Below are 27,847 nucleotides of genomic sequence, written 5' to 3' on the forward strand. Positions count from 1 at the left end.
GACCCAGGACTGCCAGGTGAGGGGAGCCAGTTACCAGAAGAGGAGGGCGCCCTTCCCCTCGTCACCCCTACCAGAGTCTCAGAGAAGAGGCATCTACTTAGAATATTTATTTATCTTCTTACATGACAAGACACAAAAAGTTACAACTTCTTAAAACTCTTGAATTCGAAAGAAAAAATATATAATTCTGTAAGCAGCAGCAGCAGCAGCTTCCAAGGTACAGATGTGACGGGAGAGGGCAGCTCCCAGGAGCAACCGCAAACTGCGGGGCCCAGGCCTGAGCCCCAGGTAGTGTCACTGGGAGGGGCCTCCAGGGAGGGGGCCCGGGGCGTGGGGGAACACAGCACCGGCACGTCAGACCAATCACCAACACGATCACGTGGCTGGGGACAGGGCAGGGCAGGGTGAGCCTCTGCCTCCATTCACAATATCAGTTGGGGGGGGGGACGCTGGGAGGGCGGAGCTTTACTAATTGTTGGGGGGGCCGTATGCAGAGGCCCAGAGAGCAATGTGGGCACTGGGAAGACTGGAGGGGCAGCTCCTGGCACCCTGCAAGAGGAGCACACGCTCCCAGGCTCCAGACTGGTCCTCGTGCCTGCCCTCCCCTAGGGCCAATCCTGCACCAGGGTGGTGGTCTCCGAAGAGGGGTCTACTGAAGGTGCAGCAGGAGCGGGCAGGCCGGAGAAATGAATTTCTGGACGGGGGCAGTGGGGAGTCTAGGGCACACACAGCACATGTGCGCGCACGCACGCGCACACGCGCACGCGCACGCGCCTGGCCACGTGGGGAAAGGCAGCAGTCTCCCCGGCAGCCCCATCCCTGAGGGGCCAGGCCAGCAAAGGGCTGCCACCAGCTACTCCCCACAACATTCGTACATGCGCCCCGACTTCACACGCTCTGGGTCCCCAGCCTGGGCTGGAGGCCGAGGGGCCTAGCAGGAAGGAGGCTGGGTCCCACGGTGGGGGCGGGGAACCTGTCCTGGGAGTCAGAACGCAGGGTGACCCCCAGCCTAGGATTCCTGGCTCAATATGGGGGGCAGGAGAGCCCAATCCTCCCGCAAGGCTGGCCAAGGCGAGAACAGCAGCAGGGGAGGCTGGACGGACAGACGGAGGGATGGACAAAGCCACTTGTGCTCAGCAAGTTAATAAATAGGTTTGTGCAGGGTCCCCTCTGTGGACTAGGGGCCAAGCCTCGGGGACGGGAGCTGGTAGACTGGAAGGGAGGGTCCAGCTTGCCCAGCCCAGGCCTGGGGGCCCCCAGTCCAGAGACCAGCTCTGTCCCTGGGGGTGTTCGGGGGGGGGCCAAGGTGGGCAGGGCTGGCTCCAGGAATGTAAAGATTTCTTAGTTTTCTACATAAGACATTGATCCCAGCGGTCGTGCAGGCAGAACCCCACCAGGCCCACGTGTGCACACCGTGTGGACCCTGCACCCCTTCCTCTCCCCCCACCCCCACGTCCATGTGGGGAGAGGCTCTCGCATCATCCGGGTGCGTTGCCTGGCTCTGGCCCCACTCTGGTCCCGCTCAGCTGGAGGGCGTGGGGTGGCTGCCGGGCTCAGGGCTGGACTCGCGGCAGCCCCAGCAGGGTCTCGGCGATGCCCAGGAAGTAGACCACCTGAGCAATGCCGAACAGCGGGGCGATGACCAGGGCGCGGCAGTAAGCACCCTTCAGGAAGGCTGTGGGGCCCTCGTTCCGCAAGATCTTCCTGTCGGGGGAGGGGGGTCAGAGCTGCAGGGCTGGGGCCGCCCTACCCCCGCCCCACACCCCCCGGGGGCTCACCCACCTGGCGCAGTCCAGGAACCCCGAGTAGGTGTCCTCGTTGACGCCGCGCTGGAGCGTCTGGAGCCGGGTCTTCACCACTGCAGGGAGCGTGCGGGTCAGTGTGGGCCCCTTACCGCCGACCCCACTCCTCAGCCCCGTCCCCAACCCGGGCCCAGGCCTGGGCACTGACCATCACAGGGGTTGACAGCCACGGCAGCCGCGCTCCCAGCCACGCAGCCGGCCAGGAAGGACACGTAGAAAGGAGATTTCTCCCCAGATGCCGGTTGGCCCAGCTGGTTCAGGTTGGCAAAGAGGGGGAAGTAGACGATGGAGAAGGGGACATCCCTGCGGAAGGAGGGCGGTGGTGACTGGCTGGGAGGTGGGGGGCAGGTGGGCGGGCTGCCCCCAACCCTCCCTGCCCCCCTACCTGAGCAGCGTGGCCCCCAGTCCCTTGTAGAGGCCGGCGATGCCGCGGCTCCGCAGCAGGTCCCGGGTCAGCTGAGTGGCTGTGGGCCGGGGTGCAGCTGGAGGCTCCACGGGGGGCTGGGCACCCCCCCGGCCAGAAAGCTGGGCCTGGCCAGATAGGGTCTTCCTCTGGGCGGCTGGGGAGAAAGGGGCCGGCCTGCTGGTCTCCCTCTCGGCGCGAGGCACGCGGTGGCGGCAGGGCAGGGGCCTGGCTAGTTCCCCCGCCCAGCTGCCCTGCCACCCCGCCCTCACCAATGCGGCCCGCGTCCTGGAGCTGGATCTTCAGCATCTCCATGGGGGTGGTCACGATCACCTGGCAGGTGCCGGCCCCGCAGCCCGCCAGCATCTCCTTGAACAGGGTCAGCTTCTGCCTGTAGCAAAGAGGGTGGGGCTGCAAGGAAGAGTCAGAGGCCCCGGGGGCCTCCCAGTGCGCCCAGGAGTGAGGGGGCATGGGAGGGGTGGAGGCGGAGGCAGCCCTGTGGGGTACAGACCTCCGCAGCCTCAGACACCCTCCAGGCTCTCCAGCAACAGGCGCTGAGCCCAATTGACAGATGGCTCCTGGCAGGGCCAGGGAAGGGCCAAGGGGCCGTTGTTGAGCAAAGAGAAATGCAGTGGGGGGGCGGTTCCAGTTTACTGGCCTTTCAGCCCCACCCTTGGGTGATGGGGAAAACTGGTCAGTGCCCCCCAGATCCCAACCTACAAGGGGCAGCAGGCAGTGGCTGGGGGCCAAGGACCCCTGGGGCCTGGGCACCACTGACTCAGCATCTGGGGACAGAGGAGGAGGAGGAGGAGGAGGAGGGGGAGGAGGGGGAGGGGAGGGGAGGAGGGGGAGGGGAGGGGAGGAAGGGGAAGGGAGGAGGGAAAGGAGGAGGAGGGGGAAGAGAGGAGGGGGAGGAGGAGGGGAGGAGGAGGGGGAGGAGGGGGAGGAGGAGGGGAGGAGGAGGGGGAGGAGGAGGAGGGGAGGGGAAGGAGAAGGAGGGGGAGGAGAGGGAGGAGAGGGAGGAGGGGGATGAGGGGGAGGGGGATGAGGGGGAGGAGGAGGAGGGGGAGGAGAGGGAGGGGAAGGAGGAGGAGGGGGGCCCTGCAAGGTCAGGGTGAGGGGCCCCCAGGAGGACAGAGCCTTCGTCCTTTGTTTGGAAGCACAGACCCCTCCCCCTCACGACCCTGGCCCCCAGCAGCCGGCCGAGCCCCTCACCCATCCTTGGAGAGCTGGTATCGGAAGAAGTCATTGGCTGCCAGCTTGATGGCCTTCTCGGGGGTGACGAGGGTCAGGTTCACGGCGGCTCCTGTTTGGTACACGGGGGAGCACAGACAGGTCAGTGGCCTGGGCTGGGGAGGCTCTCCACCAGCACTCGCCTCCCAGTTGACAAAGCCCGCCCCCCGTCACTCCTGGGCTGTGTCCTGCCCTCTCGCCCACATCTGTGCCTGGCAGGGGTGGGACCGGCGGGCCAGGCAGTGCCTTCTCCGGGCTTTCTGCTCAGCCTCCCCCGTAACCCTCCCAGTCCAGTGGGCGGCCTCCCTGAGGGACACCTCCCCTGGGCTACAGACATGCTCGCGTTGGGGTTCTGGGTAAGGCCACGTCCGGCCTGGCGCGGGTCAGAGCTGGGGAGGCAGTGGCGAGCCCCTCTCAGCGGCGAGGACTCAGGGCTGCACAGCATCTGGGCAAATCCAGGCTTGGAGATTGTCTCCTAAGCTGCTTTGCAGTAACGACCCCATCCCTCCCAATCTCCTGGCACAGACAGGGTCCCACCCGTCCCGGGAGGCAGGGGAGGGGGCTGCGGCCACTGTGGTAGAGACAGTGTCCTGCCATGCTGTGCACTGGTAGTGAGTGGGGGACGGGGCTGAGAACTGCCGTGCCCCAGAGATCCCACCCCCCCTCCCCCCAGCACCCAGGGCCCGGCTGATGACCCCCGGTGCAAGTGCAGCAGCCCCCACGGGACAGGTCCACACCGTCACACCCGGCACAGGTACGCCGCCCTGCCCTGGCTTCCCACCTGCCTCCCCGCCGCTACGGTAGGACCCCTCTGGGGCTGCAGGAGGGTGCTACCCAGGCCTGCCCCGTCCCAGCCTCACCGCGGTACATCCCGAAGTAGCCCTCTGAGCGGATGGTCTTGACGAGGCAGTCAGACCTACAGCCCGGGGGGGGGGGGGGGGGGGCAGGGGATCAGTCTGGCATCCAGCAACGGCCCCAGCCCTGACCCAGGGAGGCGCTCCCCCAGCCTGCCCCCCTCAGTTTCCCCTTTGGTTTAACGGGATGGGGGGATACAGGCGCCGAGCGCAGAAGTCTGCCCCACACCCATGGCTCCACGCCTGCTACCCGCCCCCCCGCAGGCTCACATGCTGGTGTACAGGCGCTGGCCATTCTGCTGGTTCTGCAGCCTCGTCTTGGCCAGGTCGATGGGGAACACGCAGGTGACCCCGATCAGCCCAGCGATGCCGCCATTGATGAGCTTGGCTGGCAGACTGTGTGGGCGGAGGGAGTGTCAGGACGACCTCCTGGGCCATAGGTCGGCGGGGAGGGGAGGACAGGGGTGGGGTGAGGCTGGGTGGGGTTCTGACCTGATCTGCTTATCGGCCATTTAACTCGGGAGCACTCAGGTAGGAGCCGCAGAGGTGGATACCAGACAGCGGAGGTGGTGCTGGAGGAGGGGGAGGGGCAGTCCTCTACTTCCAGGGGAGCTTGAAAACCAACACTTCTGTCCTAGAAGAAAGAGGGAACTGGGATCAGCGGGGGTGGGCAGAGCCACGGCTCAGAGGCACCCCAGAGGAGTAAGCCCCCCCAGCCTCCCTCCCAGGTCTCCTGAAGGGGCACCGAGCCCTCCCCCCAGCGCCCCCTCCCGGGCTGGGGCCCTCCGCACGTCCTGGGCGCGCAGTGTGCGGCGAACCGTTGCCCCTTGGCCCCATCCCTGGGCCACCCGGCTTCCCCTCAAGGCGCCCCCACCGGCTGCGTACTCCCAGCTGGCCTCGCTCGCTCGCTCACGTGCGCGGAGCCCTTTAAAGGGCCAGGCGCCGCTGGGGAGGCAGCAGCAGGGGACGGGGCCAACACGCCGGGCAGGGCGCCCCTAGACTGGGCTGTGACGGCCCCCATCCTTGAGCAGAGGCAGCGGGCACCTGCCCTCTTCAGGAGGGGGGTGAGAGTGCCCCAGGGTCCACTCTAGGGCTCAGCTCACAGCTGCCCGGTAGATGCCCCCACTCCCGTGGCAACTCCACGCTGGACCCCCAGACCATCCGCTCCCCTGGTGACCGGAGAAGCGCCAGCACAGCCACAGCCAGCCCTGTGCCCACCCTCCCAGGAACTTCACCCCCAGACTCACACCCAACACACCCACACACACGGAGGAACCCAGCGACCAGGACCTCTGGGAGGGGGATGGCTGACCTTCCGAGGCTCCCTGGGGCCAGTCCCCCAGCTACTCCAGGGGTGCAGAGACAAGAGGCCCCTCTCTCTAGGGGCAGGGTTGGGGAGCCAGAGCCAGCCTCGGGGGCCTCCTATGCAGGGGCACAGCCATAAAAACTGGGCTGTGGGGTCCTCCCCCCCACTGTGGCCCCCTCAGAGGCCAGCTGTCACAGGCTCCCACCCGAAGCGCTGCCACCCAGGGTCACACGGCTGGCTCACACCTGTCGCCCCCCCGAGAACTGGTGACCTTCACCCAGCTTTCCTGGGCCGGGATGTCCCCTGCCTCCTCATCAGCCCCTCCGCCCCCCACCGCGGTCCCGCTCACCCCAAGGTGCACCGGACCGGCTCCTCCTCCGCGACTACAGCCCGCGGGCGGGCGGAGGAGATCCAGTGGCCGAGGGCGGTGCCGGCTGCGGGGATTGGCTGTGGGGCGGGGCGGGGCGGGGCGGGCCTGAGGGGGGTGGTGACTTTCTCTTTCACTTTGGGCGGGATGAGGCTCCCTGCCCCTGTGGGAGAAGGGACCAGAAGGGGGTGTGACAGCTTCTGGGAGGCTGGGACTGGCCTCGAAGCCCCCGCCAGCCCGTGGGGCAGTGGGTCAGACTCGGGCTGACCCAGCCAAGCCACGCAACCGGTTCCCAGGGACCCCAGCCCCTGACCACCGTGCCCCCAGCTGCCCTATGGGTTTCAGTCTGCAGCCTGCAGGCTGGATCTGCCTAGGGCCCCGGGACCCCAAGGATAGGGCTCTCTCTGTGCCCAGGCATGGGGGATCTGATGCCATGGGGTGGAGATGGGTCTGTGTCCACTCGTGCCTGTGGGACTTGTGGGTCTTTTTGGGGAAGGTGAACTTCAGGGAAAACTCACGCTGGAGCAGAGAAAGACATGCTTGTCTGCTGGAAAGGCCAGGGAGGGGGTGGCTGGGCCTCAGAGCCTACTGGTTGCCACCCATGGGCCTGTTCACCTGGCAGGTCCAGAGGGCATGGGAACCAGCACTCCCAGAGCCCTCTGCCCAGCCAAGCTGCACCCCCCCCACACTCGCCCAGGGCCTCAGTGCCAAGACCTGCTTCTCCGTGCCCCAGCCTGCAGAGAGGAGTCTGACCTCTGCACTTCAACCTGACCCTCTCTTCCCACCCCCACCCTCCCCCACCCTCCAGGTGTAGACTGGCCACAGCCGTCTCTCTCCGCTGTCCCAGACCCTTGGGGGCAAGGTCCACATCCTGCCCTATGGGGACTGAGTGAGCCCTGCCTCCCGTCTGGGGTAAGGGACATCTGGGTGATGGGGGCCCCGGAAGTCAGACAGACTATCCAAGGTGGGGAGGGGAGCAGCTGTCCCAGGAAGACAGGCAGCCCTGGGGTCCCACATCACACTCTGCCGGCTGGAATGGGGAAGACGGTTGCAGAACTGAGAACAGTGGGGGCAGTGGGCTCTGCCGGGAGACGACTGGCAAGGGGTCCTCCGGACCTTGAATGCTCCTTTTTCTGTCCTCACTCAGTGTTCTCACACCCTGCTCATGAGACAGCTTGGAGGGCCCTCCCCTTGCGCCCCCATGTTGCCATAGAAACCTGGCAGCCCCAGCCAGGACTGAGGCCCCAGGGCTGTCAGCCCTCCCTGTACCCCCTCCGGTTCCCCGCAGCCTGGTAAACTGGGATTGCAGGCAAGGCTGTGGACACCGCAGCTCACAGGGACCACCCACAGGACGATGCTGCTGCTTCCAGGCCCTCCGGAGGTAAAATCTCCCACAAATGAAGCCGCTGAGCTCCCCCACCCCCAAAAAGGCAATGGGGGTGAGGCTCAGAGTCTGCGACTGGCCATTTGCTCCCCATTCAATCTTCCCCAGCGCCTTCCCCCCCGGGGAGGTGCTTTCTGTCCAGCCGTCTGGAGGGGCGCCAAGCCGGTGACAAAGGCGGCGCGGGGTGGGAGTTCAGGGCTCCGCTTGGAGGCTGGCTCAACTCCCCGTCTCGCTGGAGGGGGTCCGGACGGGGCCCGGACCGCCACGCTGTCCCCCTCCAGGCGATGGCGACTCCAGCCAAGCACGTGTCCCCATACGTCCAGCAGGGCCCCACGTGTGTCCCCCCTACGGCCGGGCTTCTGTTCCTTGGCCACCGGCCCCCGTCTCCTACCCCGCGGGGACACGTGTGCGCAGGGAGCGCGCCCGGCACCGCCCGGGGCCGAGCACGGCCTCCCACACTCCAGCGGCAGCGGGTCGCAGCATCCGCCGGCGCGGGCCCCGCAGGAGCCGCCTCGTCCGGGCAGATGTCACCTCCCACAGCCGTCGTGGTGCCCCTCGCCCCCGCAGCCGGGCTACACTCGGGTGGGCGCCGCGGATGGGAGCCGCCCCGCGGGCACTCACCGCGCGCTCTGCCGCCGCCGCCGCCGCCGCTCTCGCCTCCCCGCCGCGCCGCGCGCCCGGCTTCACCTAAGCGCGGGGGCGCGTCCGCTCGGCGCCGCGCGCGCTCCGCCCCCGGTCCTCGGCCCGCTCGCGGCCTCCGGCTCCCTCTCCTGGCCGCCGCGGCCACTGCGCCCGGCGGGCCACAGCCCAGCGCCAAGCCCTCACCCTAGGTCCCCAGGGGTCTTCCCTGCGTGTCCGGCCTCGCGCCCGTGCATGGGCCAGTGACCAGGGACTACTCCCGTTGGGCCAGCGGATGGCGAGGTGCGCTGGGACGAGGTGTCCTAGGGGAGGAGCGGTGCTGGGAGGGGACTGAACTGGCCAAGCCCCCCCCCCACCGCCACCAAAGGGCAGATGTGCAATCCCGCACAGGGTGACTTTGTATCCATCGGGGCTGCGGCCCTTACTTTGTAGCTGGGGCCCCCTGTCTCCCAGAGATCAGGACCAAGAGGAGGCGCTGGGCCGGAGACAGGCAGGAGCCAGGGCTGTGGGGAAGCCTGTGCACAGGCCCCCTCACAGCAGGGGCCAGGCCTCTGATCTGGCCTCCCCGTGCCTTCCACCTGTCTCTCCACCCAGCAAATAAACTGAGCTCTGAGACAGCAGCCAGGATGGTGCACGTTTGTTACACAAGGAGGAGAGGGTCACTGGCCCCATACCCAGGGCAAGTTTGAAAGTGGGAGCATCTAACCATTGGCCAGAGGATGTCAGGGACCAGCCCAAAGTCGGTAGGTTCTAGGTCTGGGCAGGCTCGGGGGATCGTGATGCTGAAGAGCCAGGTGGGCCGAGGTCCCCGGGGGCCAGGCTTGTGCGCTGGATGCCCTCCTGGTACTTGCGGCGGCCAAGCTCCAAGACAGCTCGCACCTCTTCGGCCACGTCCCGCCGGTCACTCTGCTCCAGGGCCTCCACGAGGAGCCCCACAGCCCCTGGCTGCCCGGCCTGGCGCTCAGCCCAGGAGAAGAGCATATGGCGGATCTGCCCATCCAGGTCGTCCCTGGGGGGACAGGGAACGGTGAGGGAGGGGCCCGGCCCAGGACCACCCTCCCAAGATGGGTTCCTTCCTCCCTGGGCCAGGGGCGGCCAGACCCTCCCTTTCCTGACTGTTTGCCCTGCCCCCACCTCCCCTGGACAGAACTTCAGCCAGCCTCCAGTAGGCAGGCCAGCAGCGGGAAGGGAGGCGCAAAAGAACGCACCGGAACTCATGCCGGATGCGCTGCAGCTCACGGTACGGCAAACCCAGGTGCAGGGCCACGGCTGGCCAGTCAGGGCCCAGGCGCCCGGCCACATTTAGCAGGTTGCTCTGTGTCAGGAACCCAGTCTCGGCGTCGCCCAGGTTCAGAGGTGCCAGGGAGAGGCCAGCCCCCTGCCCTGGGCCCTTGGATCCCCGCAGTCTCTGTGGGGAGGACGCAGTGGCAGTGAGCCCCAGCCCCGCCCCCGGCTCCAGCCCATACCCCTGGCCGCCCCCTTCCCCCTTCACACACGCTCCCCCCGCCAGGCCGCACCGGCAGCTTGAGGGGCAGAGTGGCCATCCACGGGGCGTCTGCACCCCTCTTCTGCCGAGCAGCCTCCGCCTCCTCAGGTACCTCCTCTGGCACCTCTCCTCGGTAGAAGGACACCTGTGGGTGGGATAAGGTGGGCTTCAGTGCTCTGGCCTCGGCCCAGGCAGCCCGGGGGGCCCTACCCCGTTGGCCCACCTGGCCCCTCACGGCCTGAGCCCGCCGGTCCAGCGTTGTGGTCACGTACACCTCCTTCAGGTTCTTCAGGTGTGAGTAGAAGACGAAGCACACCCTGCCCTCCACACAGTCTGGACGGTCTGGGGGCAGGGGGTGGGCTCAGCAGGGACTGTGGGGGCAGACCCCAGGGTCCCTTCTCTGGGGGCAGGGGGCCTACCGGCATCCACGTTGATGCCCCTCTCGAAGGCAGCGAAGAATTTCTCACCCTCAAACATCTCCACGGTTTCTGAGGGCTCCGGGCCACGGTAGCGCTCCAGCAGCCGCCGCAGGGTGCTGTCCACCTGCAGGGGCGACCCACTGGCTGGGAGCCCAATGCCCTGACCTGGCCCCCTGGCCCCCACCCCGCCCTCCCAGCCCTCTGCCCCCGCCCCCACCTTGTTGCGGGGCAGGCACTGCAGCAGGACCTGCTCGGGGTCCCGGCGCCTCTGCAGCGCGATGAGGCTCACGCGGTGCAGCCGCAGCCGCTCCCAGGCCTTCCGCGCCAGGCCCCCCACGCAGGTCTTGGTGGTGTACCAGAGCCAGTACCTGGGAAGGCTGGGGGTGAGCGGAGTGCACAGGCCGGGGCAGGGGTGGGGGACCAAAGAGGCGGAGGGAGGGGGCACTGACCAGGAGAAGTGCGTGACCTGGAAGCGAGCATACAGGTGGGTGAGCTCCAGTGCCACCTGCGCCGTGATGTCGTCCCAGGTGGCCGCGGGAGGGGCCCGGTACAGCAGGTGCAGGTGCGAGCGGTCCAGACTCAGGCCTGTGGGTGGCAGGGGGCCACAGGCTGAGGCCTCCCTGCCCGGGGCCCCCCTTCTGAGCACTGTTCCCCCCACCCCGTGGCTACAAGTCCAGGAGGCCACACAGCCGCCTCTCACCTGTGACGCCGGGGGGCAGAGGCAGTTGCACGGTGACTGGCCGAAGGAAGCTTGGGGGGCCGCTCTGGGAGAGGTAGAGCAGGGGGCTGGCGGCCGCCTCAGGCTCTCCCAGCAGGGCCGGCAGTTCTCTGCTGCCCACGCGCACCACCTGGAGCAGAGGGCACCCGAGCGATCACCTCTGTGCCCAGGCACCACCCGCCACCCATGGCAGCTGCCCTGCCCGTACCTGCATGCGGGCATGACGGGGCTCCTCAGTGGCCCCAGGGGGGAATGTGACCTTGACCCCAGGATGTCCTGAGGAGCACAGCAATGTCCCCTCTGGTGGCACCAGGCAGGCGTCAGACACAGGGCGCGAAACCACGAGGAACCAGGAGAAGTGAGGCACCTGGCAGCGAGCCCAGAGCCGCTGGGCGTGTGGGGGGCAGAGGGACAGGGTCAGGGGCCTCGCCGGGCATGGGCGGGGCAGAGGGACAGGGTCAGGGGCCTCGCCGGGCATGGGGGGGGGCAGAGGGACAGGGTCGGGGCTTTGCCGGGCATGGGGGGGGGGACAGTTAGGCAAGGGCAGAGATGCTCCCTTCCCAGATGGGCCTGGACAGCCCTCACCTTGGGCGCCTCTTCCTCCAGGTGGGTCTCCAGGTCACTCCAGCTATTGTCACTCAGGGTCCTGACCACCACCTCACGGCAACGCCGGGCCCGGGGGGGCACAAAGAGCAGCCACAGGCCCACGTCCTGCCAGGCAAGGGTGCTGTGAGTGCCAGGGCCACGGCAGGGCCCTCCTCACCTGCCCCGACCCGCCCCGGCCGCACCTTCTGGAAGGCCACCCCGTGGGGCTGCAGCTCCAGGACACCACTGAGCAGAGAGTCGTGGGGACCCAGAGGGACGAGGCGGGGCTCTGGCAGCCACAGTCGATAGCGGATGGTAACAGGGGTAGCAGTGGCTCCCACAGGGAACTGCAGGCGGACACCGCAGGCCAGGGTCACAGAGCAGCCTAGGGGGGTCACGGCGAAGCTGAGGGAGACAGGGTGGACATCGGGTCAGACGCAGCAGGGTCCCACATGTCTGAGTCTGGCGCCCTGGGCAACTCTAGGAGACCCCCACGGCACGGGCAGGTGGACAGGGTGACAGGGTGGACAGACGCTTTTGCAGCCCGGCCCCTCCTCCACACCGTACCTGTCCAGATCTGAAGTCAGCAACAGTCTGGGCATTTCTGGAACCACGGGTGTCCCTGTGGAAGGACAGATGGGCTGTTAGGATGGTGATGACACCTGCGTCCTGTCTGTGGTCTGCCCCGTCCCCACCAGTGAGCCTACCTGGAGGACTGTGGGGGCCGGGGCTAGGCCCACCCAGGGGGTTTCCTTGCAGGCGCACGAAGGGGGCATTCAGTAGCTCGGGGGGCACTTCCCGGAGCTGGTTGTCCCTCAGGTCGAGCCGGGCGAGCAGCGGGAGACGGGCCAGGCCGGCAGGTACCGAAGCCAGAAGGTTGCTGTGCAGAACGAGGAGCCGTAGGGACCGCAGGCCCGCTGCAGGGGCGCCAGCTTAGGGCCCGCGGAGGCTGCACAGGGCCACCCCAGCCCTGCAGCGCCAGGCCAGGCCGCCCGCGCTTTCAGTCTCCGCTCTTTGGCTGGACGAGAGAGCTCGGGTCGGCCTGCACAGGGAGCCTCAGCAGCCAGGGAAGTGGGGGGCAAGCAAGGGCCGCGAGGGGGGTGAAGGCTCGAGGTGGCAGCCTGCGCGCGCGAGGCCCTGCGCAGGAGAGAGCGCTGTGGGGCAGGGCAGGCTGGGCAGTGGCCGACGGGCCATCAGGCCCATCAGGCCCAGGGAGCCAAGGCTGCGACTCACCAAGGGAGGCAGGGAGGCCCTGCAGCTGGTTGGAGGCGAGGTTGAGCTCGGCCAGGCTGCTCAGGCCTCCGATCTCAGGGGGCAGAGCATCCAGAAGGTTCTCGGAGAGATCGAGGCGCTGCAGGCTGGACAAGGACCCCAGTGCTGCGGGCAGCGTTTGCAGGCGGTTGTGGGTGGCAGCGAGGAAGGTGAGGGCGGCGAGGGCCCCCAGGGCCTCAGGCAGCTCTGAGAGGCAGTTATGAGACAGCAGGAGGGCATCCAGGCCACACAACTGCGGGACACAGGCTGGCAATGTCTCCAGGCTGTTGAAGCTCAGGTCCAGGTGGGCCAAGTGGGCTAGGCCACTCAGGCTGGCGGGCAGCGTGGCGAGGGAGCCCCGGAGGCAGGCACCCAGGGCGTCCCGATGTTGCCCACCTGGGTGGGGGAAAGGCAGACATGGCTCTCAGAGCCAGAGTCCCAGGTCCCAGCTCAGCCCTGCCAGCCAGGGAAATAGGTGCATGGAAACACAGACCTCCACCCCAACCCCGCTTAGACAGCGAGAGATGGACACAGATACTGGAGAGTCACCAGCAAATGAAGGGAGCAGCGACAGACAACGCAGGCTCGTCTCGGCTGACAGTCTCCACCCGTGACCCACCCCAGGAGAAATACCCACACTGGGGTCTGCTGGAGACCCCACTGGCAGCTGCCAGGTCCAGGAGCCCAGGCTCAGCCAGCTTCCTCTCGGGGTAAAAGGGGTCGGGTAGCGCTGTGCAGAGAACAGCGATGAGGCTGGGACCGGGGTTTGCCTTTCAGGACCAAGAAGCAGAGGCAGGAGCCAGCGATGAGGCTGGGACCAGGTGGTGCTCACCTTTGAGGACCAGGGAGCGGAGGCGTGGCAGGCTCCAGGGCAGACGGGCCAGGGTGGCCTGCAGCAGCTGAGGGTCCTCGTGGCCACTCAGCTGCAGGAACTCCACCTCCAGCAACTGACGGACCTGCTGGGCACACAGGTGCAGCAGCCGGTGGCAGCCCCTGGGGTACAGGTCCAGGCTCAGCCGGTTCCCAACCAGGAGAGGGGGTGCCCCCAGCCTTGCATCCACAGCATCTGTAGCATCTCCTGCAGCATCTTCTACAGCCGCTGTCTCGGGCTCCAGCCCCTCCGCCTCTGCAGCCATCGCCCACCGGTTGTCCTCGGGGGCCAGACATGTCCCAGCTCGCCAGGCAGGCCTGCTCAGGCAGGGCCCAGGGAGGCTGCAGAGTCAGGGGGAGGAGCGGGTAGGAGGGGGCTGGGCGTCCTCTAGCCAGAGGAAGGGGGACTCTGGCTGGGGAGAGCTCTTGAGCCAGGCCAGCTGGTCCAGAGCCCAAAGCCTAGGCTGCTGGACAGATAATCGCTGCAATGGGGCCGGGGAATAGGACTCCCCAAGGCTGGGAAGGCAGCAGGCAGGGAGACCTCTGTGTGCAGAGGGGCCTGGGGACATGCTTGAGGGAGAGGGGAAAAGTGAGGCTTCACGTCCCAAATCTGGAAACTTGACAAGGGACTCCTAGAGGTGTCAGGTCCTATTCCACCCCCCACCCCCTCTGGGTCCAGCCCCACCTCCAACCTTCACATTCCTCGGCTTTGACCAGAGGTCCCGGCTCTCATCTACCACGTGGGGCCAGTGTTCCAGGCAAGGGCCGGGTGATCGTGCCCGCGTATGTCAGAGCAGTGAGTGTGAGGGGGTTCCTAAGGACCGGACCCCACTTCCTGGCGCCTGGAGGTGGGCTCCCCGCCACTTCCAGCTCGCACCTCGGTCCGCGGAGGAGGTCGGTGCACCGCGCAGTCGCGGCCCCCACCGCTCGGGTAGGGTCCCGGGCGGGAGAGCGCGCCCTCCCCGAGCCGCCCTCCCCACGGCGCGCCCGCGGCCCGCGCGTCACCTGCTCCCGGCGGCGCGTTTCCGGGTCCCGCCGCATCGGAAGCTCGCCTCATGTCCGGCGAGGGTCCGCAGGCCGGGATCTCAGTGTCCCTCCCGCCCCGCCCGCCCGCCCTCCGCCGGTCGCCGCCCTGCTGCACTCAGCTTCCTGTAGGCCTGCGTGTCTCTGCCGTCCAGCCTTCCGTGGGAGGGCCCGCGTTGCGCGCCACCAAACCCAACCTTTGAGGTTCTCTCGGGCCCTGGGCCCGCTCAGCTCTAGGGCTGTGCATTCCCGGCCCCATGCTGAAATGAGCTAGTGCGATCTCTGGCTGCAGGGGGTATCGGGTGCTGATCGAAGCTGCTGCCCCACCCACCTCCTGCCAGAGGACAGCTCTGAGAATGGCCCCAGCCAGCCCCAAAGGCCTCCTCTCAAGCCCTGCAGAGCCTGGGCCCCAGCTGCAATGGCCCTCCTTTTAGGGTGATCACTGTGGGGCACATGCCCCCAGCAGTGGACTTCCTCACATGCTGCCTCCTATCTTTCCGCATCTCACAAGGAAGGAAAAGGCAGCTCCGAGAGATCAGGTGTTGCCCAAGGCCACTAGCTGGTGAGTGCCAAAGCCAAGGACCTCAAACCAGGTCTGACTCTCAAGAGAACCTTCCCCACTCCCGCTTCCTCACCCCGCACAGTCGATGCCTATAAACGGACACATGAACGCATCTGCTTCTGCCTGTTCTGCCCCAAATGATACCGTGTGCACCCTCTTTCCTCCACCCTCGCCAGCTACCGCCATCCCTCCTACCCGGATGGGCAGTTCCCACCAGGCCTCCATTCTCCCCAGTTCCTATCCCCCCTTCAGTTTCCACATAGCTGCCAGAAGAATTTAAAACAAACAAACAAAAAACCAATCACAGGAACATTATTCAGTCTTAAAAAGAAATGAAATCCTGACACATGCTATAATGTAGATGAACCTTGAGAGCATTACTCTAAAGAAACAAGCCAGACACAAAAGAACAAATGCTGTATGACTCCACTTCTGTAAAGTCTCTAGAGCAGTCAAATACATAGAAACGGAATGTAAAATGGTGGGGGCCAGGGGCTGGGGGAGGGGAATGGGGAGCTATTGTTTAATGTGTATGGAGTTCAGTTTGAGAAGTTCTGGAGCTAAATGGGGGTGATGATTGCACAACAATGTCAATGCACCTAGTGTCCCTAAATTGCATGGTTAAAATGGTAAGTTTTACGTTATGTATTATTTTACCATTTAAAAATTTAAATAAAAACAATCACAACACTTTCTTGTGTGATTGCAGTAAAGTCCCATCCTTCCCAAACGGTTTCCCCACTTTACCGCAGCTGTGTGACCCCGAGCAAGAAAACCTTTCTATGTCTGACTTCATCTATACGATAAGGGTACCGTGTGGCTTGCGTTAACAAACCAGTGCTTGGCGCTAACACGCGGGTTCACCTGCTGTCAGAGCCCGCATGGGCTGGCTGCTGCCTCTGAACCCATCTCCGGCCACCTTAGTTGGGCCTTTGCATCTGACCCCTGGGGGCTGATGCTCGCCCCACATCTTCGCAGGGCCGGCTCCTTCTCATCCTTCAGCCCCGTGACAGTGTCAGCCTGGGACTGCCTCGTTTATTTACTTTGCGTGTCCGCGCACTAGAACCTGAGTTCTGCGGAGGCAGAACCGGGCCTGTTCCCTCTCAGGACTGACGCCAGCCTGCAGCAGGGTTCCTGACACGGAGAGTGAATGAGTGACGTGTGCTACGTGTGCTACGTCCGTGTGGACCCTGAGATCTGTCCCGAGCCGACAAGGCCAGGGCAGGGGGTGGGGGGGAGTCACGCGGGCTTCGGCACTCCTGGCTCCGCTCCTCGGGGCGGCGGTGACAGGGCCTCCCAGCTTCGGCCGGAGCTCCCACCAAGGCGCTGGGGGGAAGCAGCGGCTCGGTTCGGCGGTGTGAGCGCGCGGAGCAGCTCGCCCACCCCACTGGGCGGGCCGGACAGCGAACTCCTGTTCCCGCGTCTGGGAACCACCTGAGACCCGGAAGGGCAGCGGGCTGGACCAGTGCAATAGCGCCCGGGCCACGTGTGGCCCGCGCAGGCAGCAGCGAAACCGCGCTTCCGGTAGCCATGCACCATGGGACTCGTAGTTTGCCGGCCGCGTCAGCCTCTCCCGCAGAGATGCGTCCTGGGCGTGAAGGCTGCGCTGCATGGTGGGAGCTGTAGGCGCCGCGTGGCATCCTGGGAGCCCTAAAGGGAAAAAAGCTGCACTTCGGACTCGCGTCTTGCTCTGCCCCGCTTCCCCCAGGGATCTCGAGGGGCACTCACCCCACTGTATACAAGAAGGCGGCCCGGAACTGCCTTTCGCCTTTGCGGTGGTGGCTGCGGGACAAGACGGGATAATGGCGTCACCTGCGTCCTCCTGGGCTACGCACCGTCTGACATCACTAGGAGGCGCCCTCAAGGGGCGCTGCGCGCAGGTTCCGGAGGCTTCTGGGTAGCGAATTATCCCCGCCCCCCGCACCGGCGCCTTCCTTTCCGTGCCTAACGCCGCCGAAGTCGCACGCGCGAGGCTTCTCCGCCGCCGCCAAGTTAGTGGGGCGGGCAGGCCGGGGCGCGGGCCGGGCCGGGAGTGCCGCGGAGGTAGGGCGGGCGGGGCAGGGCGCGAGCTGAGCCTCTGCGGGGTCCCCGGACCGAGCCACGCGCGGCCGCGCACGGGCCGGGGTGGGGGCGGGAGGCCTCCCCGTAACGCCGCCGCCCTCTCCTCGCGCCGTAGGATGCGCTACGTTGCCTCCTACCTGCTGGCCGCTCTCGGGGGCAATTCCTCCCCCAACGCCAAGGACATCAAGAAGATCCTGGACAGCGTGGGCATCGAAGCAGACGACGACCGGCTCAACAAGGTAGCCGCCTCGCTGGGGCCCGAAGCCCCCGGTCTGCTCTGTACTCCGTACAGGGGGACCCCTCCCTTACCCGACCCGGCGTTTCCCTTTGGGAAAGTGTAGCTTCCTGCTGATTTCTGCCAGCCCATATGGTTTTGGGGTTGCCTTGATGTACTGGTACAGCCCCAAAGAAGAAAAAGTGGGGGTGAAGCCAAACCTCAGCGTGGCTCAGTAGAAACACAAGTCACGTGTAATTGAAGGTTTCTTAGTAATTTTTTTTTTTTAATGAAAGCGGTGACGTTTATCTTGATCTTGTTTTTTTTACCCAACTTGGTGAAAGTTACTTTGACACGTGTTGAGTGTAAAGTGAGATATTTTGCATCCTTTCTCAGCAGTAAGTTTTGGTGTTAGTTTTTACATGCAGGGCGTCTCAGTTCACCTGTCCTGCGTCGGTCGTGACGGCTGTGCTGGGTCCAGGGGTGTGATGGTAGGCTTCTCGTAAACTAGGCCACTCCTCTCTTTTAGGTCATCAGTGAGTTGAACGGAAAGAACATCGAGGACGTCATTGCCCAGGGTGAGGTTCTGTCCTGGACTTTAATTTTCACGGTCCATTCTAATTCCTGCCGGTCAGCCTGTGACCTGCCAGGTTTCGCTTGTGGACCAGAGCACCCTAGAAGCCTTACCCAGAGGAGTGAGCGGGGTTTCAGTGGGCTCAAGCCGTGGGCGCTTCTAGACAGCTCCGGGACAGGGCGCCCGTGCTCTCACTGGGCTTTTGTAAACAAGTCTCTCCACCCCTTCTTGGGGTGCTAGGGCTGATAACAGGCCCCTGCCCTGTGGTATCAGACTGGAGTATGTGGGATTTGTCTGGAAGTTGAGCTCTTGGGGAGCTGTTTCTGTCCTTGGGTCCGTGACGGGGCAAAGCCAGTTCAGCAGACAGTCTGGTCTGTGAGCTCGCTGCTGGACACTGGGGCAGCGGACTTTACCTGCTTGATTGTAAACATGTTTGTCTAGCTTACCTCCAGGGTAGGGCGCTGTGGTCTTGTAGCCCTGCTGGAGGGACTCCTAGAAGCCAATTTCTGGCAGTGGCAACAGACTCCTGTGTCGGAGAACAGGAACCTATGACGTGGATCCTAATACATTGGGCTAAGTGTCTGGTTACTTTTTTTTTTTTTTTTTTTTTTGCGGTACGCGGGCCTCTCACTGTTGTGGCCTCTCCCGTTGCGGAGCACAGGCTCCGGAGGCGCAGACTCAGCGGCCATGGCTCACGGGCCCAGCCGCTCCGTGGCATGTGGGATCTTCCTGGACCAGGGCACGAACCCACGTCCCCTGCATTGGCAGGCAGACTCTCAGCCACTGCGCCACCAGGGAAGCCCTCGTTACTCTTGAGTAACGTTGAGGCCGGGCTCCTGCTGTGGTCTCACCTCTCCCTTCTGATTGCTGTAGGTATTGGCAAGCTGGCCAGCGTGCCAGCTGGCGGGGCTGTGGCCGTCTCTGCTGCCCCAGGAGCTGCAGCTCCTGCTGTGGGTTCTGCCCCAGCCGCAGGTAAGTGGAGGCTCAGGCAGCTGTCTCTGCAGACACACTGGGGTCTTTGCTGGGAGTGTGGCCTGCACCGTGGGCATTTCTCACCACGCTCTTTCTCCCTGCAGCAGAGGAGAAGAAGGAGGAGAAAAAGGAGGAGTCAGAAGAGTCAGATGACGACATGGGGTTCGGCTTGTTTGACTAGAGCCCACACCCGTGCAAATAAAAACCTGTTGACGTATTTCTTGAGTTGCCTGTGAGCCCTTCATCAGAGTGTGGTGTCCGCATCCTAGTCTCATCCCGGGACGAACCAGGGCCCTTGCGCGATGAGGCAGAGCCGGTTGCCTGAAGAGCCAGGAGTGGAGTGCCTGGACGGGGGCTACTTTCTATTGGTCTTGAGTGTGGCCAAGCCTTGAGTCCCCTTCTTGGGCATGGTCCTGGCTCCTGTGGACTGCCAGGGCCTTCCTAGGAAATGAGGCCTTCAGGGGGACACCCACGAACACTTGAAAAGCAGGGGTGGGTGGTCTCTGCTCTGCGAAGTGGGTCAGGCCAGTTGAGGTCAGCAGCTCCTGCAAGGCTGGGAGAGCCTCAGTTACACACAGGAGATGTGCTGGTGGGTGTGTGGTCCCCAGATGGCAGTGTGGAGGTCAGTGCCCCGGCTCCACCTCTCCCCTGAGCAGCTTGGACTTACCTCCTCTGAGCCTGTGTCCCCAGCTGTCTGGTGGGCCAGTACCTTGGCTGGGTAGATTCAGAAGTGGTGTGGGCAGCAGTGTTGGGCTGCGTGCTTGCTTGTCGGGCCTGCCCGTGCTCTTTCTGCCAGGCTCTGGCCTAGAATGTGGGGCATAGAGGAGAGGCCCTCCCACTGCCCACCCAAGCACCATCCTGGCCCTGCAGTGCAGCTATTGGCAGCCGCCCACCAGTGCCAGGCCACCCAGTAGATTCTCAGCTTTGCTTTCTGAAGGCTGTGGTGTGGTGGGCACCTGCCATGTGCCCACCACATGGTAGGCCGGTGTGAAGGACTTGCTTCTATGGGCTTGTAGTTCTGGAGGACAGTAATGAGTGTGGCACGAGACAGCAGGGCTGGGTGTGTGTGGGGCCCTCCCTCAGGAAGAGGCCCCAGGGCAGGGGTGTTCATGGGTGGAGGGAGAGGGCTGAGGGCCTTTTTGCTACCCAGAGGAGTGGGGATTAGAAGAGGGCCTCGGGGGAGGGGGTGTAGGACATGGGGCTAAGGGGGAATGAGGAGTCCTAGCAGTGTGGGCTGCAAGGGGAAAGTATGAGTGGGATGAGAGGTGGGGCTGTGGATACCCAGAGACACAGGTGGCAAGGGGCCGTGGTCCAAGGTTAGGGTGGAGACGGCCCACCAGAGGAGTGACGCAGGGTCCAGGGGCAGAGCTCGCAATCCCAGCCTTGGAGGCTGAGGAGAAGGGCCCTCCCTGTGTGGGCCAGAGGACACCGTGGGAGTGGGGGCGTGACACCTCCCTGGCAGTCAGCAGATACCAGGGCTTCTCCTCTGTGCAGACGGGGAGGGGGGCAGGTCCACTCCCACCCCCAGCCAGGATTCTAGGAAGAGCCACCCAGTTCCTGGCTGCAGAGCTCCTGGGGCCTGGTGGGAGGGAGGGATATGTACCCAAAACAAGTCAGCTAGGGTGTGGAAATGGGAGCAGAGGTCTCCCGGCATGGGGGTAGTGCCACCCTCCAAGCCCCACAGCCCCTTGGAAACGGGGAGGGCACGGGCTCTGCCCTTCCCTCGGAGCAGGTTGCAGGGATGGCCTGCTTAGGTTCCTGGCTCAGCACCGTCCCGGTCCTCCTTGGCACCCTGGTGAACCCCTGAACTTTGCAGGCTGGCCCTGGGGGTCTGTTCCATCCCCACTGTGTCACACCCCTTGTCCCCTGCTGCATCCAGCAGCATCCCCAAGGGCTCAGTCACCCTCATGGGGCCACATCCTCTGCCCTGCGCCTCCATCCCACCCAAGCATTTGGGGTTCTAAGTCAAATTCCCTCATCCCCCTGCCTTCCCCATTCCCAGCACCCACAGCACCCAGACCTGGGCTCCCCTCTCCTAATTCCCCCACCCAGGGCCTTTGAACGTCCTGTAGGTGGGTGGCCCTTTGCTTTCCCATGTTAATAGTGTCCACACGCTTCGCCCTTCTCAGTCCTTATCTGAACTTAATAGAAACCATCGCTCCCACTCCCTCCCCCAAGTGGGGCAGGGTCTGTGTTGACTTTGCTCACTGCTCACGGGCACCCGTGCTGGCCCCCATGCCAGGCGCACATGGTGCTAAGCATGGGTGGCTTGGAGCACAGAGGCTGAGGACTGGGGGGCATGACGCCAGAAGGCCCTGTGCTGGGGAGGCCCTGCTCTGGCTTCACCTGGGCCTCGGGGCCGGGGGTCGTGCAGCCCCAAGCTGGGTCCTGAGCCAAGCTCCAGCCAGAGGAGCTAGTGTTCCTGGGGAGACAGATGCACACTGGCTGCCCACTGCCCAGCACAGACAAGCCCCTCGTTTGGGAGATGGGGTGAGGTGCAGGGCTGGCCCCTGGATCCAAGCCAGTTTAGGCCTGCCCTACAGTCCAGGAGAAAAATGCGGAAGCGGGCAGGAGGTGACATCACCAGGAATGTTCCACCTGTTGGGGCAATTAGGCGGGACAGGGCTTGAGTCATACCCACGTAGACCCCACAGCCTGAGGAGCTGGGGCAGGACGCAGGTCGAACCCAGGTTAGTGCCAAGGTGGAGCTGGGCGCGTGGCGGGCAGGGCTGGGTCGGGATGTCCGGTGTGGTCTACCACGCCGATGTTATCTCTAGAGGTCTGTGTGTGATTCGCGTGCGCCCTGTATGTTCATGGGTAAGTAAGTCTGTGGATGAGTCGGTGGGTCCTTCAGGTCCCTGACCCTCGGCGAGCTCCGCAGTGTCCCGGGTTGGTGTTGTAGGCCGACCCCCGAGGGAGGGGGCGGATGCTGCCCAGACAGCAGGGCCCTCCCCTCGTGGGTATCCAGCTCAGACTGCGGTCGTCCTGGACCTGAGCTCGACCATCCCCACACCTCTGGGCCACTTGGTGTCCCCTCCCGCCGTCGACGATGGCGGGGTGGGGAGGAGGGGAGGCAGCGGGAGGTCAAGGTTTTGGACTCTCGTCCGGGCCTGGCCAGTGTCTTTGGCGGGGCCGCAGGTGTCGCGTCTCAGGGCCCAGTGGCCTGGACAGCGGGCGGCGAGGTGGTGGTGGGGGGGCGGGGAGGGGGGTCTCAGAGCCTGGGCCGGGGCTCCGGGCGGGGTCTCTGGGTCGAGACGGGCTTCCGGAGAGGGGCGTGGCCTCGGGGCCGGGCTTCGACCTGGGTGGGCCCTCGGGGCCAGGGACGGGGCTCCAGGGCCCGCCCCGAGGGCGCGGCCGTTCCCCGCGCGCCCCAATTGGGCCGCGCGTGCCGGCTCCGCCCCGCCCCCGCTAAAATCGCCGCCTCCGCCTCCTCCCCCGGCAGCTTCTCCAACTCCGCCGGCTGAGACCGCGAGCCACAGCAACTGCGGGGCCGGCCTGCCGGCTCTGGCCCCGGCTCCAGAGCGAGCGGCGAGCGCGCGGTGCACAGCGAGGCCGGCCGCCCGCGGAGCCCGGAAGCCCGGCGGGCCGCCGCGATGTTCCCCAGGGAGACGACGTGGAACATCTCGTTCGCAGGCTGCGGCTTCCTCGGTGTCTACCACATCGGCGTGGCCTCCTGCCTCCGCGAGCACGCGTCCTTCCTGGTGGCCAACGCCACGCACATCTACGGCGCCTCGGCCGGGGCGCTCACGGCCACGGCGCTGGTCACCGGGGCCTGCCTGGGTGAGCGGGGCCGGCGGGGGCTGGCGTGTGGTCTTCGTGAGCGCGGAGCGCCCCGCTCCGTCCGCACAGAGCAGCGGGCCGGGCCGCGGGGACCGTGGGGGCCTTGGGGTCTCTGCCCGGGACCCCGACCGAGGCTCCAATGCCGGACGCCGACGAGGGGCGGGGCCTGCCTTGTTTTCCTCCGAGGGTGCCCGGGGATTGGGGTAGGGCCCTGTGCGCCTCTGAGCGGAGGCTGCCGCCTAGGACCCGCCCCTCGGGCGCAAAGGTTGGGGGGCGGGCAGGTGCAGCATGAGCTCTTTCGTTGGAAAGAGAAAGTAGTTCGTGGGCGGGACCGCGAGAGTCGGGGTAGAGGCCTAGGCCGTCCTCCTGCCCCGGGCATCCGGCCGGGTGGCAGCGGTCACTGTCTCCTGGGGCTACGGCATTCCGGACTGCCATGGCCCCGGGGCTGGGAAAGGGTTGGCCTCTGAGGAGCGCGTCCGGGCACTGTGGCCTGGTGCCTCCCGAGGGCGCCTAGAGGAGGAGCCGGCAGGTCAGGCGTGGGCCCGTCCAGCGCAAGCTCTCTGCCGCCCTCGCCTTCCTGGCGCACGGCCCACTGTGGGCCTCGGGCCCTCTGTGGACTGCGGCCAGACGTTTTTGCCCACCCCGTGGGGTGAGAGGTGCTTTAGGACTCTGCAGCCCCGGAGTCGGCTTCCTCCACCCACACGCTTCCGGCGGCCAGCGCGAGTGATGTTTACAGCACACGGAGTCCTCCAGGAGTCCTGGGAGTGCTGCCCGGCCCCCAGCCGACTAGGGCAGCCAAAGTAACAGAGGGGTCATGAGCTTCTGGAATGCCCTGCCCATCAGGAGCCTGTCCAGTGTTCTCCTCTGCACCCTGCCGGTGGCCTTTCCCCTGAGGAGGGTGGGGTGCAGGGAGCACAGCTCTGCATTCTTGGGACCTGGGAATTCACCACTGTGGCCCTGCCCCTCCTCCTCACGGAGGCTTTCAGGCCAGTGCTTCCCAGACCGCCGTGCTGGTCTCAGGTCCGTGGTACCTCGTTGAGGACATGGTCCCATGGCGCCTCCCCCTCCCCACTCCCAAGAATCCTCTTTCTCACGGGTGGGAGTGGTCTTGGGCAGCTGGAGTCCCCACAACTTGGCGGGTGTTGGCTCCACGCTGCCCTCCCTCCTGACCTGGGGGATGGTCCTCAGCTCCTCCCCAAGGCCTTGCTGCTCCCTGACTAGCCCTGGGCCTGCTCCCACCCTGGCTTTGTCCCAGGCCAGTGCCCATGGGCCCCCAGGAGGAGTGTCGGGGGGTTGCTTGCTCTTGGCTGCAGTGGGATGCGAGTGTGCTTCCCCAGGTGATGCGGCCCCGCTACGTCCAACCTCAGGCCCCTGGGCCTGTGGGGCCCCTGGGCTGCGCTGGGGTCGGTGCATCTGGATCCGGCCAAGCGGTGAAGGCTGAGCCTGGTCAGAGCTGAGCCTCTGCCTTCTACCCTTCCCCGGGGTGGGGGCTGGGCGCCATGTCATGCCAGGCCCAGTGACTCACAGATCAGGGCGGGCAGTTGGGAAATACGGGCAGAGGGTAAGTCGTGGCCCCAGCTGTCTGCCCTCCCAGCAGCCCCTCTCTCCCCAGGAGCAGGTGGCAGAAGCCCCAGCTGTGGGCCAGGCTCCACGGTGGACGCTGAGACTCCTCTAGGGTAGAAAGGGGTGCCGAGAGTCTGTGCCGTGGACCCTGGGTCTGGAGCCCTGGGGAGTGTGCGAAGCCCAGGAGTGCTGGCCCCTGACCCTTGCCCCTGCTGCTCCAGGGGAGGCTGGCGCCAACATCATTGAGGTGTCGAAGGAGGCCCGGAAGCGCTTCTTGGGCCCACTGCACCCTTCCTTCAACCTGGTGAAGATCATTCGGGGCTGCCTGCTAAAGACCCTGCCTGCTGACGGCCACGAGCGCGCCAGCGGCCGCCTGGGCATCTCCCTGACCCGCGTCTCCGATGGCGAGAACGTCATTATAACCCAGTTCAACTCCAAGGAGGAGCTCATCCAGGTGGGCCCTGGGGGCCACACTGGGGGTTCAGTAGGGACCCCAAGGCCCCTGCTCACTGTCTCCCTCTGTCCCTGCCCCACAGGCCAACGTCTGCAGCACTTTCATCCCTGTGTACTGTGGCCTCATTCCTCCTTCCCTCCAGGGGGTAGTGAGTATCTCCTGGGCACCTTCCCTGGGTGACAAGAGTCTGCTCCTCTGTGGGCTGTGGGACAGGGAGGCGGGGAGGAAGCCATCTGTGCCTCCCCACGCCGGCCCCTCACTCCTGCCTCTGCCCGTTGCCTCACTTCCCCCAGAGTTACTCAAGACCCAGGCCAGCCCTGCGCAGATGCACCTTTCCTGTGGCTGTTCCCCACCCCCCACCGTCTGGCCATCTGCTCAGTGGCCAGTGCCCAGTGGGTGAAACGCCCAAATGAAATAGCCACTGGGGGGGGCCTGAGGTGGCTGGGGGGCAGCCCAGCTCACCCTGCAGGCCTGTCCCCGTGTGACCCCGTGTCCCTGCCACAGCGCTACGTGGATGGCGGCATCTCAGACAACCTGCCACTCTACGAGCTCAAGAACACCATCACAGTGTCCCCGTTCTCGGGCGAGAGTGACATCTGCCCACAGGACAGCTCCACCAACATCCACGAGCTGCGCGTCACCAACACCAGCATCCAGTTCAACCTGCGCAACCTCTACCGTCTCTCCAAGGCCCTGTTCCCGCCCGAGCCCCTGGTGAGGCCAGACCTCCCCGCCGGGCACCGGGGGCGCCGGGGGCGGCTCCCCGGGGGCCTCTCCCGGCTACAGCCCGCACAGCCTCTCCACTGGGGCAACCCGTCCAGCCTCTGTCCACCCTGGACCTGGTCCTGAATCCAAGTTAGCTTGCAGTGGGGCAGGGTGGGGTGGTGGTTCAGGGACACTGGGGACTCTATCAGGCACGTCTGGCTCCCCTGCCCCAGTTTATGCATCCCCCTGCCTCAGGTGCTTCGAGAGATGTGCAAGCAGGGCTACAGGGATGGCCTGCGCTTCCTGCGGCGGAACGGTGCGTGGGGGCTGCCTGGGCAGCCGGGTGGGCTCTGCGTGGCCGTCCTCTGTGGGCCAGCCAGCCTCAGCCGTGCTGATCGCCTATCGGGTCCCCCCCCCCCGCCCCACCCCAGGCCTCCTGAACCGGCCCGACCCCTTGCTGGCGCTGCCTCCCGCCCGCCCTCCTGCCCCCGAGGATGAGGATGCACAGGAGGCCGAGGTGGCCACGGAGAGGACCGGAGTGAAGGACCACTTGCAGCCACCTGGGGAGGATCACATCCTCGAGCACCTGCCCTCGAGGCTCAACGAGGGCATGTGGGGTTGGCGGGAGCGGGGGGACCTGGGGGGATGGGGGGCAGAGGGGTCCTGGGCTCCACCTCCCTCCCCTGCCGACCTCGCACCAACCTCCCTCCTGCACCCACAGCCCTGCTGGACGCCTGCATGGAACCCACGGACCTGCTGACCACGCTCTCCAACATGCTGCCCGTGCGTCTGGCCACGGCCATGATGGTGCCCTACACTCTGCCGCTGGAGAGCGCCGTGTCCTTTACCATCCGGTGCGGGGCAGGGGGAAGGGGTGCAGGGACGAACTCTGGGTCATCCCCGGGTGGTGGGCACTCGAGGGAAGAAAAAGGCGGCCGGTTTAAGGGGCTGCAGAGATGCCACGTCGGGCACAGAAGCCAGGCACAGACGGAGGTGGGCTGGGGCGGGTGTGAGGTTTGGGCCGCAGCCCCTGAGGCCATGCCTTGTGCCCCGCCCCAGCTTGCTGGAGTGGTTGCCCGACGTTCCCGAGGACATCCGCTGGATGAAGGAGCAGACGGGCAGCATCTGCCAGTACCTGGTGATGCGCGCCAAGAGGAAGCTGGGCAGCCACCTGCCCTCCAGGTGAGCTCCTTGCTGCCCTGTCCACCCCGCCTGCAGCTTCAGGGGCCCCCACGAAAGCCCTCCCTCCCTCCCTCGGTCCTTTCCCTGCCCGCAGGCTGTCGGAGCAGGCGGAGCTGCGCCGCACCCGGTCTCTGCCCTCCGTGCCGCTGTCCTGTGCCGTCTACAGCGAGGCGCTGCCCAGCTGGATGCGCAACAGCCTGTCGCTGGGGGACGTGCTGGCGAAGTGGGAGGAGTGCCAGCGGCAGCTGCTGCTGGGCCTCTTCTGCGCCAACGCGGCCTTCCCGCAGGACGCCCTGCGCATGCGCACCCCTGCCGGCGCGGCCCTCGCGCCCCCGCAGCACCCGCCCGGCTCGCCCCCTTGCTGAGAGCCGCCCACTCCGGCCTTCCCCGCCCCCGGTGCCGAGGGCCGGGCCCCCCAGCTTCCCTGCCCCGTGAGGTGGGGCCCCGGGGCCAGCAGAGAGAGGAGATGGGGGTCCCTCACGCTGCCCGAGGGGGCTTTGCTGTCAACCAACCACTAACTCGCTGCACTGAGGAGGGAGGGGAGTGGAGTAGCCCTCCCCTCGCAGAGGGCCCCCTGTCTGTGCCTTAACCTCCCCTTGCAGGCCCCGCCCTGGGGCTGGGGGCTCCTGCACCTGCGGCCCCTGCCCAGCACCCACACCCGCGAGTGCAGTATTACTGCTGAGAACTTTGCACCTGTTCCTCCCTCTACATTTTTCTCATTTGGCCGAAGCATGTGTGTGAATTATTTATTTTTGCCAAAGCAGATGTAATAAATGCCGCCGCTCAGCCTTACCTCCTTCACTCGTTGGTGACGCCTCCCCACCCCCGCTGCCCCCAGCTGACCCCCACAGCGTCCAGCCTCAGGCCACTTCCTGGGCTCCCGCTCTCCTGGAGCCTGGCACTCCGGCCCTGCCAGCCGGGCCTGGGGCTCCCCCCTCAAAGCACTGCGGGCTTCCTAGGCTTCAGCCTGCTCCTCTGCCTGGGACCCTTGGGCACAGCTTTCTAAGGGCCAGTGGAAGTATCGGGGACCAAGATCCTTGCAAGATAAAAACAGAACTCTTTAGTTTCTTACCGAGGTGGTGTCTGCACCTCTGCTCCATGGTGCCCTGGGGGCGTGGCGCTGATTTCCCAAGCTGAGCTCTGGGGGCCTGCTCCACTGGGGGTGTTTGGCCCAAGGCTCTGTGGGTGGTGCGGGTCTTGCCCTTGTCACCCATGAGCCTCACTGCGAGGTGCACACACCTCGTTCCCCTGTCCCCCTCCCCCCCCCACTGTGTCCCCAGTCTCCTGCAGGTATACAGGAGGGATCTGGAACGTTGGGCGGGGCGAGGTGTGCGCCAAAGGGGGCTGGATCCTGTTCTGGGGGGGATGAGGTTTCCCGAAGGCCTTCTCTGCCCTGCCTGGGCAGTCTGAGGGGATGTAACCAGCCCTCCTTGGTGATCA

The 27,847-nt window shown here is 65.7% G+C and overlaps 4 protein-coding genes, 1 long non-coding RNA gene and 1 other non-coding gene across 17 annotated transcripts; 3 read left to right on the top strand and 3 right to left on the bottom strand.

The window, feature by feature from the left end:
• Positions 1–92: 92 nt before the first annotated feature.
• Positions 93–8,831, bottom strand: SLC25A22 (solute carrier family 25 member 22). 6 transcript variants are annotated; one of them, XM_067747819.1, is made up of 10 exons: positions 8,695–8,831; positions 4,785–4,926; positions 4,563–4,688; positions 4,299–4,354; positions 3,421–3,511; positions 2,478–2,596; positions 2,188–2,362; positions 1,951–2,105; positions 1,783–1,858; positions 93–1,704 (listed from the first exon to the last, which is right to left on the bottom strand). In XM_067747819.1, the coding sequence occupies exons 2-10, from the start codon at positions 4,802–4,804 to the stop codon at positions 1,554–1,556; spliced, it is 969 nt and encodes a 322-aa protein (XP_067603920.1). In that variant the 5' UTR covers positions 4,805–4,926; positions 8,695–8,831; the 3' UTR covers positions 93–1,553. The 6 variants fall into 6 exon arrangements, with proteins under 6 accessions (XP_067603920.1, XP_067603918.1, XP_067603919.1 ...); XM_067747817.1 differs by lacking the exon at positions 8,695–8,831 and adding an exon at positions 7,971–8,083; XM_067747818.1 differs by lacking the exon at positions 8,695–8,831 and adding an exon at positions 5,948–6,073.
• On the bottom strand, positions 8,611–14,427 carry PIDD1 (p53-induced death domain protein 1). Of its 5 annotated transcripts, none has more exons than XM_067747812.1 (15): positions 14,323–14,427; positions 13,280–13,659; positions 12,430–12,843; positions 11,904–12,113; positions 11,764–11,818; positions 11,400–11,601; positions 11,197–11,322; positions 10,820–10,999; positions 10,594–10,741; positions 10,111–10,478; positions 9,894–10,017; positions 9,698–9,816; positions 9,506–9,619; positions 9,197–9,396; positions 8,611–8,997 (listed from the first exon to the last, which is right to left on the bottom strand). In XM_067747812.1, the coding sequence occupies exons 2-15, from the start codon at positions 13,581–13,583 to the stop codon at positions 8,739–8,741; spliced, it is 2,823 nt and encodes a 940-aa protein (XP_067603913.1). In that variant the 5' UTR covers positions 13,584–13,659; positions 14,323–14,427; the 3' UTR covers positions 8,611–8,738. The 5 variants fall into 5 exon arrangements, with proteins under 5 accessions (XP_067603913.1, XP_067603915.1, XP_067603914.1 ...); XM_067747814.1 differs by lacking the exon at positions 14,323–14,427 and adding an exon at positions 14,010–14,316; XM_067747813.1 differs by lacking the exon at positions 14,323–14,427 and adding an exon at positions 14,003–14,316.
• Positions 14,428–15,203: 776 nt separating this feature from the next.
• On the bottom strand, positions 15,204–16,761 carry LOC137229816 (uncharacterized). The gene is made up of 2 exons (XR_010945864.1): positions 16,631–16,761; positions 15,204–16,552 (listed from the first exon to the last, which is right to left on the bottom strand). It is a non-coding gene; the product is annotated as an uncharacterized lncRNA (long non-coding RNA).
• RPLP2 (ribosomal protein lateral stalk subunit P2) lies at positions 16,739–18,940 on the top strand. 2 transcript variants are annotated; one of them, XM_067747860.1, is made up of 5 exons: positions 16,739–16,893; positions 17,079–17,202; positions 17,707–17,755; positions 18,625–18,723; positions 18,831–18,940. In XM_067747860.1, the coding sequence occupies exons 2-5, from the start codon at positions 17,080–17,082 to the stop codon at positions 18,902–18,904; spliced, it is 345 nt and encodes a 114-aa protein (XP_067603961.1). In that variant the 5' UTR covers positions 16,739–16,893; position 17,079; the 3' UTR covers positions 18,905–18,940. The 2 variants fall into 2 exon arrangements, with proteins under 2 accessions (XP_067603961.1, XP_067603960.1); XM_067747859.1 differs by having other exon boundaries at positions 16,742–16,893; positions 18,828–18,940.
• Positions 17,786–17,920, top strand: LOC137231358 (small nucleolar RNA SNORA52). Its single transcript, XR_010946482.1, has one exon. It is a non-coding gene; the product is annotated as a small nucleolar RNA SNORA52 (small nucleolar RNA).
• Positions 18,941–22,175: 3,235 nt separating the features above from the next.
• On the top strand, positions 22,176–27,199 carry PNPLA2 (patatin like phospholipase domain containing 2). 2 transcript variants are annotated; one of them, XM_067747846.1, is made up of 9 exons: positions 22,176–22,503; positions 24,288–24,520; positions 24,603–24,668; positions 25,025–25,234; positions 25,481–25,541; positions 25,657–25,842; positions 25,947–26,079; positions 26,285–26,407; positions 26,502–27,199. In XM_067747846.1, exons 1-9 carry the CDS (start codon positions 22,317–22,319, stop codon positions 26,770–26,772), a joined length of 1,470 nt encoding a protein of 489 aa, XP_067603947.1. In that variant the 5' UTR covers positions 22,176–22,316; the 3' UTR covers positions 26,773–27,199. The 2 variants fall into 2 exon arrangements, with proteins under 2 accessions (XP_067603947.1, XP_067603948.1); XM_067747847.1 differs by having other exon boundaries at positions 22,177–22,503; positions 25,657–25,833.
• The last annotated feature ends 648 nt before the right edge of the window (positions 27,200–27,847 follow it).

Source organism: Pseudorca crassidens, chromosome 9 (genome assembly GCF_039906515.1).
Source record: "Pseudorca crassidens isolate mPseCra1 chromosome 9, mPseCra1.hap1, whole genome shotgun sequence".
In the NCBI taxonomy this organism is placed as follows: Eukaryota; Metazoa; Chordata; class Mammalia; order Artiodactyla; family Delphinidae; genus Pseudorca; species Pseudorca crassidens.

Bases quoted from the DNA above. Each gene is read 5' to 3' on its own strand.
- SLC25A22 (XM_067747819.1), bottom strand. From the start codon at position 4,804: ATGGCCGATAAGCAGATCAG. The intron at 3,512-4,298 runs GTGAGGCTGGGA...TGTACCAAACAG, and splicing joins CTACTTCGGGATGTACCGCG to GAGCCGCCGTGAACCTGACC. The intron at 1,705-1,782 runs GTGGGTGAGCCC...CTCCCCCGACAG, and splicing joins GGGTTCCTGGACTGCGCCAG to GAAGATCTTGCGGAACGAGG.
- RPLP2 (XM_067747859.1), top strand. From the start codon at position 17,080: ATGCGCTACGTTGCCTCCTACCTGCTGGCCGCTCTCGGGGGCAATTCC. The intron at 17,756-18,624 runs GTGAGGTTCTGT...TGATTGCTGTAG, and splicing joins CGAGGACGTCATTGCCCAGG to GTATTGGCAAGCTGGCCAGC. The intron at 18,724-18,827 runs GTAAGTGGAGGC...TTCTCCCTGCAG, and splicing joins GGGTTCTGCCCCAGCCGCAG to CAGAGGAGAAGAAGGAGGAG.
- PNPLA2 (XM_067747846.1), top strand. From the start codon at position 22,317: ATGTTCCCCAGGGAGACGACGTGGAACATCTCGTTCGCAGGCTGCGGC. The intron at 25,542-25,656 runs GTGCGTGGGGGC...GCCCCACCCCAG, and splicing joins GCGCTTCCTGCGGCGGAACG to GCCTCCTGAACCGGCCCGAC. The intron at 25,843-25,946 runs GTTGGCGGGAGC...CTGCACCCACAG, and splicing joins GCTCAACGAGGGCATGTGGG to CCCTGCTGGACGCCTGCATG.
- PIDD1 (XM_067747812.1), bottom strand. From the start codon at position 13,583: ATGGCTGCAGAGGCGGAGGGGCTGGAGCCCGAGACAGCGGCTGTAGAA. The intron at 12,114-12,429 runs GTGAGTCGCAGC...GCGCCCCTGCAG, and splicing joins GGGCCTCCCTGCCTCCCTTG to CGGGCCTGCGGTCCCTACGG. The intron at 9,817-9,893 runs GTAGGCCCCCTG...CCCTGCCCCCAG, and splicing joins GGGCATCAACGTGGATGCCG to ACCGTCCAGACTGTGTGGAG.